This window comes from Henckelia pumila, chromosome 2 (genome assembly GCF_033568475.1).
Source record: "Henckelia pumila isolate YLH828 chromosome 2, ASM3356847v2, whole genome shotgun sequence".
In the NCBI taxonomy this organism is placed as follows: domain Eukaryota; kingdom Viridiplantae; phylum Streptophyta; class Magnoliopsida; order Lamiales; family Gesneriaceae; genus Henckelia; species Henckelia pumila.
The window spans coordinates 5,770,106-5,777,984 of NC_133121.1; the positions used below are offsets into that span (position 1 = coordinate 5,770,106).

General features: G+C 36.1%; 2 protein-coding genes across 2 annotated transcripts; both read right to left on the reverse strand.

The window, feature by feature from the left end:
- Positions 1–55: 55 nt before the first annotated feature.
- LOC140883243 (small ribosomal subunit protein eS7) lies at positions 56–2,157 on the reverse strand. The gene is made up of 6 exons (XM_073289631.1): positions 2,032–2,157; positions 1,383–1,467; positions 1,222–1,295; positions 1,020–1,143; positions 535–717; positions 56–445 (listed from the first exon to the last, which is right to left on the reverse strand). The coding sequence occupies exons 2-6, from the start codon at positions 1,455–1,457 to the stop codon at positions 326–328; spliced, it is 576 nt and encodes a 191-aa protein (XP_073145732.1). The 5' UTR covers positions 1,458–1,467; positions 2,032–2,157; the 3' UTR covers positions 56–325.
- Positions 2,158–3,352: 1,195 nt separating this feature from the next.
- On the reverse strand, positions 3,353–7,496 carry LOC140884812 (uncharacterized). The gene is made up of 8 exons (XM_073291676.1): positions 7,171–7,496; positions 6,188–6,232; positions 5,879–6,008; positions 5,329–5,398; positions 5,208–5,256; positions 4,749–4,846; positions 3,929–4,067; positions 3,353–3,721 (listed from the first exon to the last, which is right to left on the reverse strand). Exons 1-8 carry the CDS (start codon positions 7,474–7,476, stop codon positions 3,584–3,586), a joined length of 975 nt encoding a protein of 324 aa, XP_073147777.1. The 5' UTR covers positions 7,477–7,496; the 3' UTR covers positions 3,353–3,583.
- Positions 7,497–7,879: the final 383 nt, after the last annotated feature.

Consider the following 7,879-nt stretch of genomic DNA (forward strand, 5'->3'; position numbering starts at 1 on the left):
ATTATAGCACTTAAAAAAACAAAAAACAAAAAAACAAAAAAAAAAAAAAGAAAGAGAGAAGAATGATGCTATAATTGAAGACAGTAAAGTTTGTTCAAACTAGAAGGCAGAGTAGAACACAATGGCACTTGATACACCAAACATCAAAATCGACCAAGGGGATCCACATTTTCCGAAAATGCAGTAAATAATTCAATTTTTCACCAGCGAGAAAAAATAACGAAAAACATAGATGTCCAAAACATTCTTTCAGCTTCAGCAAAAAGGAGTTTCCAGGTCAAAACTTGAAATCCCGACAACGAGTCTACAATGAGTACATAGATGGTTATGCCTCTGTTACTGGAAATTCGAAGACAACGTCTTTCCCTGAAAGCTTCCGGTATACTCCAGCAAATGTCTCCAACTTGCTCTCAGTGTCATTCTTGGACTTGGGATCCAAAAAGACCTGCAATGAGACGGAAACTGATGGTAAAACCATGTAAAAAGCTGCCAGAACAGAAAGTCGAACTAAAAATGATGTCAAGAAATCATCACCTTCATAATCTTGGATCCATCAAGCCTATATCTGATGCGTTTTCCAACAATCTCAGCAGGATAAACAACATCCTCCATCATGGCCTCATGCACAGATGTAAGAGTACGTGTACGTGGCCTCTGGACAGCAGAGCCCTTCTTCGGAGGGCGCAAAATTCTTCTGGTAGCAATTAGAACCACTTCCTGTACTTCCAAAATTACTATCATCAACACACAAGCAGTTGTCGAGCAATTAAACATGTGTCCGTGTTTGCTACCGAAAACAAAATACACTCGAGTGAACACCACAGGCAGTGGAAATGAAGTTCAAGGTCACACAAAGATGCAACATTGCAAAGAAAAAAAAAAGCAGCAATTCCATTTTCTTGTAACAACCTTTTCTGTCCTGGTATTTTATATTGTCACAAATGAAAACAAAACCACCACCATCCATGAAAATCCTTCTACTTTGAGTGACCATATGCAAAGCATCATGTTAGAATTACCTTTCCACTGAACTTCTTCTCAAGCTCCCTCACCAACCTAGGTTGGATCTTACGGAAAGCTTTTCTCAATCGGAAAGGAACATGGACCACAACAGCCTTCTTCCCACCAGAAACATCAACTTGCCTGCAGGGTGTGCAATGGATTGCTTATAGTTAAAAATTATGCACTGCAAAAAACAAAGGCTAAGATTGTAACACCTACAAGGCAGAGTTGATGTAGAGGTCTTTCAAATCACTCTTTATTTCTTGATTTGTATTCTCCAGATCAAACAGAGCCTGCAGATAGAGCAAGAAGACATATTTCAACAAGTACATTTCCAAAATTCAACAAAATGTGGCGACTTAAGTAGCAGCGGTAATAACCTGAGCAACAGTCTCCTCAAACTCTGTGGGCTCAGCATCTTTGTCCTTGTGAATCTTTTGCAATGCAGTGTACATCTTGAAAGAACTTCAAGCAAACAAAACAAGCAATAAATTACCCAACCACTGACTCCAACTTTTACGGTGCAGTTTCTTCCTTATTTCCGTGAATTTCTTACATACAGAGGATTGTACAAATGCATATGCTCCCCACCCCACCCCACCCCACATCACTGCCTCCATTTCTGCCACCAATGTCTGACGGCATTCAACAACCAGGGCTAATCTTACAAATATTGTCTTAATGGAACTAACAAGAAGCTTGAATTAGTTCAACAAGCGTAATTAGTTAAATCTCAATGATATGAACTGTTTCTTAAAAACTACAAGAATATCTGATCAAAAACTATGTATTTCCAGTAAAAATAACTGCTATTATCAATAAAATAATCTAATCAACAAACCGCACATAAAATTCGATGCAAAAACACTCTACGCACTAGCCAAAAAATATGTTACCAACACAATTAAGACCCTCCAATACAAGACCATCGCACACAATAATTCAGCTTACTAAGCTCGTTGAAATCAAATACTACGAACTTCGATTAACATAACAAGCACTAAAGGCGCTAAAACAGTACGTGATTACCTCTCAACCGATCCCCCTACACCTTGTTTTCGGCTGATGAGCAGCGGAGCTTTGGAGGGAAAAGACGGCTCAGTGAGATCGAATGAACAATTAGAGTAGTGATAGGGTTTTCTTACAGGGCCAAATGTTTGGGCCTCGTAAATTGGGCCAATGTTTGAAATGTAAATTTTGGTCCATTCTCATAGAATAATGCCGTTTATTTGTTTTTCAATTATATTAGACGAAATACTCTGCAACATTTGGTGTCACAAACCGTGCTACACTTTACCAAAAACAACCTCGTTTGCACAAATTATTAAAAATTAAATTCATTAAACAATATGGATGAACAAAATATAATTAATCATTGATAAAATTTTCGATTCACCTATTTTTTCAATTAAAAAAATCATCAATAAATTTTTTTACTCATTTATCGTGCTTGGGACACAATTTATTGTCTATTTTAATTGAAAAAATAGGCGAATCGAACATTTTATCAATGATTAATTATATTTTATTCATCCATGTTGTTTAATGAATTTAATTTTTAATAATTTGTACAAACGGGGTTGTTTTTACCAAAGTGTATATCATCTTGATAATTTTTAAGACAATTTGTTGAACACATAGATCTACAAATTAATCTGAAAATAACATTTGATTCGTTGTTCTAATTATATAATCGGACTTAAATATCTTGCTCAATTAGCATGTTCCATATATACTAGTCGACAGCAGCCGATTCTGATCTCATAATCTGAATTTTAAAATACCAAAAACAGCTCTATCAAGTTATAAAATCAATCTACTTTTATTTAACTATCATGAAAAATAAACTATATTAGTAAATTTGTGACGCAACTATAGTTATCTGTCAATTTCTCAAAAAAAATTTAAAATACAAAAATAGATGGCCAAGAATATACCATTTAGTGTCCCTTACAATTTGCAGAATGAAAAAAAATTTACCACGGAATTTGATCCAAAGATGAGCAGGTATTCACTGAGGCAGATGTCCACAGTTAAATGTGATTTTAAACATGAAATATGAACCTCAAACCTTGAGTATACGATGAGTTTGTCTGCACTCTTCTTCTTCTTCGCTTTCAAGTAAAAACCAAATAATTTCGGAGTCATGTCCTTGATTGCGTTTACTCTTCAAGGTGGCACCAGGCTACCAGCAACCTACAATTAGCTGCGGAGAGCAATTTCAAGAAGCTCCTTTTAAACACCTGATCACCTGGTCGGATACAGATTTTCGAGACGGGGAAAAATTTTATTATGGAGAAGAACATTGATTCAGTAGCAGGGGTATGTAAACATATTAGGCAGTACAGGAACCAGTTCTTCATTCAGGAACTCTGAAAAAAAAGGTGTCAAATATATACAGCATCATCGTCTGAAGAGATCAAAAGCCGATACTGTTTTCAAATTTTTTGAGGCTTTAGCGTCTCAGAACTCCAATTCTAATAATGTTCAACATAAAATTTCACATTCTTGTCACATCTAGACTTCCTATTGAAAATGAACTCCATAGAAGATTATATGGAAATTTTGTATGCTCTAAATTTCATGCACCCAGCCATGCAAGGATCACTTCTGCACCTTTTACCCACGAACAATCCAGCATCATGTCGTGGGCAACTCCTTCGATGCAAACCGGTGACACACCATAAAACTTGCCTGTTTCACTGAGTCCCTCGGCATCCTACAGGAATCATATGATTGTAAATTGTAATTAATAGAGCAGCATCTTATATCCAGGCTTCAGAAGAGTTGAATTTATATAAATTGAGTGGCAAGAAGAAACTAGAAGAATGTTAGAAAAATGTACCATAAAATCAAGGAAAATGCAACTAAATCATCTGATCTACTTTGAACATTCAGGAAACATACAGAAAATGAATTATTTTACCACTATGAAATCATCTTTTGCTCCCAATACAAGAATTTTGATAGACGAATCCTTCACTTTAGGAACGGGAAGTGATGCATTGAGCTTCCGGAGGTCAAACAATGGCAATCTTGAACTTTCTGTCATAAGCATTTGGTATCTGCAAATGTTTTTTTAAAAAGAAGCTCAAACATTGTTTCCAGAAAAATGAAACAACAGTAAGCTTCCATTTCTTTTCCTTTCATATTATAATCTAAGGTGGGCCCTCTGGGGCAGCAGAAAGTAGGAGGTCATTGAGCTAGGGATAATTTTGAGAGGGTGGTTGTATAGCATCCAATCTTTATCTTTTGTAAATATGTTCCCAATTAGGATGCTCTCATTCTGCCGATCAATGATAACAGCTAAATCTGGAACGACTTTTATGGATTGCAGCTCAATCACATTGAGATCCTTATTTCTATTATCCATGTAGAAAATATTCCAATTTAAATCAACAGATGATCCTCATAATAATTCAAACCTTCGAGCTAACCAGTATAGTTTAGCGCATCCAAATCTAAGCACTATACAATTCACCAAAACATCATATCTTGAAACTTTTGGATAGCATTATCAAGTTCAATAATGTTCAGTTTGACTTTCATTGCCAATTAACACAAGTAAAGTATTGAAGTAAATCCTTCGATCTCCAACACACAATTCATTTGTCAAGCTTTAAATATTTGAAAAACTATACTCTTCCATTGTGACCATTCAAACATGTTGCTTACACTTTATTAAAATACGAGAGTGTGTTAAATCGAATATTAAGAAACTAGTCAGTAGGTTCTCATGTACTAACCGTTGGACAAGGTAATCGTCCATTGACGCAGAGAAGAAAGTTTCTTTACAAAGAGGCAGAGATGTTTGAAAAGCTTTGGCTGCCAAACTGCGTGTCACCTGCTCCATTGAAAAGTTTAATTATGTAAAATTCACAGAAAAGCATAACTCGCGAGTGACTTTAAGATGTATAACATGGATATAAATCCACAATTCGCTTTTCTTTATTATATTTTATGCGGCAGTGAATAATTATCACTGAAATTCAATTAGGGGATGAAACCATGTACCATAAACTACAATTGGAAGCAATACAATAAGTTAAATAGCTTTAAAAGAACTAAAGACGGACAGAAGTTGCTTGATCACCGAAGCATTGTTTTGAAGGGAGAACTATATATAAGTTGCAGGTGCCAGTGTCAGAGCCATTGCATTATACAAGTGAAAAAATGAGTGGTGCATTTTTTAAAAGGGCAATTACCTTAAATGCAGCAATGGGCTTGGAGAACAAATAACGCCAAACCAACCCACTAAATAAATGCAAAGAAAATATGTCAATTTGACAAAATGAAGAATCACAAGTTGTAAATGCAGGGACTCACCTATTTCCTGAAGGAGGCACTGAGCAAACAAGAACAGCTCCAGACAGAGATAAGGACGAGGATCCCTTTTCTGAGATTGAGCGGGACAGGGAAAAACAGAGTAAAAAATAAACTGTTAAAAGAATGACCATTTAAAATAAATAAATATCTTAACTTGCTCAAAAATGCAAAAAGGATGCATTCTGCTTCATTTTCACAAGAAATAATCCAAACAAGAAGCTTAGGAAGTAAATACAATTGAGAAGTTGCGTCTCATCTAACGCTATAAAATCATGTGAAACAGTGAAAGGCTGGTTTTATGACCTGAGATAGAACTCCTTTTGATGTTATTGACTAATTTTGAAATAAACAAAGATTATTGAAATGAAATAACACATATTTTCATCCAAGTTTCCTTCCACAGAAAAACAGTAAAGAAATCTACAAGAAGATGTTTTTAATATCAGCAAACTGTAAGATGACCGTGTAGTGGTTCTTATCAATCTTCATAAGGATGACAAGAAAATAAACTTCATAGTTTCCACTTTCCATACTAAAAATTGGTACTTACCTTGTATGACACCATTTTCTACACCAGCAATATAGTATTGAACAATAAGCCCACCAAAAGAATGCCCTACCAACACTGGTGGTAATTGAATCTCCTTTTCAATGAAATCAGCAATGTCAGCTGCATGAGTCTACTGCAATCAAGCAGTGTTTGGGTTTAGAAAGTAACAAGCATATTAAGTTCAATGTCTCAATCCATTCAAAAAAAGGTTCAATATCTCGATCCATTCAAAAAAAAAAAAAGTTCAATGCCTCAATCAAATTTATCTAATCGAGAGAGGTTTATTTTCTATTGAAAAGGAAAGGATACCTGGAGAGAACCTGCTACAGCACCAGCTGGAGATTCACTTTCTCCCTGAAAAAGTTGATAATACACAATACCTCACAATCCAGAAACACAGCTACATCCACAATATTGGGGAAATCAAAATTTCAATATGTGTTTGGATCAGAACAAGGCTAAGAATTGATGATGTGCACAAACAATAAACAGAAGAAAATCGGGGAATTTTTTTTTTAAACAATATAAAGCACACATTAAAATGTTGTACATACTTGCTGGATATGTAACAAATGTCATGGTTCCATGAATAACATAGTTTGAGTGGCTTGAGAATCTTTACGACCAAAAGGCAACCTGGGAAATTTGTTCAGGGTAAGAAATGTGGTCTTTGTTCATATTAGGGATTGGAATAAGGCGCATACACCGAATGCACAAGACATTTGGATATTGCCGATCCTTTCGGGCTTAGCACCTAATATTGGTGTTGTCTTTGAGAATTTATAAGGCCGAAGGGCAACCTAGGAAATCATCTCAGTATCCGTGATGTGATCTATATTGATGGTACAGATGGAATCAAGGTTTATCATGTATGACATACCAACAATCGAATGAATGTCTTACAATGGGTTGCGGCAGGTGTCAGCTCCTAGCGGTGGTTAATGTAACATGTTGCACAATGGGCTACGGTGGACTTCAGCTCCTAGTGGTGGTTGATGTAACATGTTCCGCAATGGAATTCAAGTTAAGCTCGCCAACCTAACAAGTTCAATTTTTTTTTCCCGGGTAAACAGCCTAACGTAATTGGTGACTTTTAATTCATTTTAGAGACCACAAAAACTCAGATTTCCTTCACTGTTTTTTCCCCTCCAAGAAAATCGCTTGAACGAGCGAGCAGAAGGTTTCTGCTACCGCACATTGCGGCACTAGATAACGTGCTTACGGTTTACGAACTCACTGAGAAGATCAACATATCAAAGACACTTAGCCCACCAGAGAGAGAGAGATTATACCTGACCCAGCAAGCTGAGAGCATAGCAATCAAACCCATTCCCAGAAAAGTAGGGCAGCCAATGTTCAGACCAGCACCAAGCCGCGTGGAAGCTTCCGTGTACGAACAGCAGAGGTGAGCTCCGCGGATTCTTATCGAAACCCTTTTGAAAAATGAACTCCATGTTTAAACCGGAGGGGAGCTTGTGAAAATGGCGGGACTGGCCCTGCTTCAGTTCATAAGGGACCCGTGTTTTGTGATCGCTGTTCGTTATGGTTGCGCGGCGGCGCATGGTGGCAATGCCGTTAGCAATGGGGAGGGCCGCCATCGCTGGGGCACCTGGAGCTACCAAACTGTTCAGAAGATTGGTGTCACAAAACTTCTCATTTAATATATATCTGCTACAGTCGGTTTTTTTTTTCCAATTTTATCTATCAAAGTTTTATTAAAATTGAAGTATGGATTAATGATAATTATTTTATTTTATTGCTAAGGTTATAATTAATTAATTATAATAATGAGAGTGGTATTTGTGGAAATGATTGAGGGGTGAAATGATATTTAATTATTTGGATAATTCTTGAAAAATACAATTTAAATAATATAGAGACTAGCGAATTTGTACACCCGTTGTGTGTGACAAAAAATTTGATTTTTTATTAAAATTAATTTTGGAAAAAAAATCTAATAAATTTAGGGGAACAAAAAATGAATGTTTCTTGGATTAAATA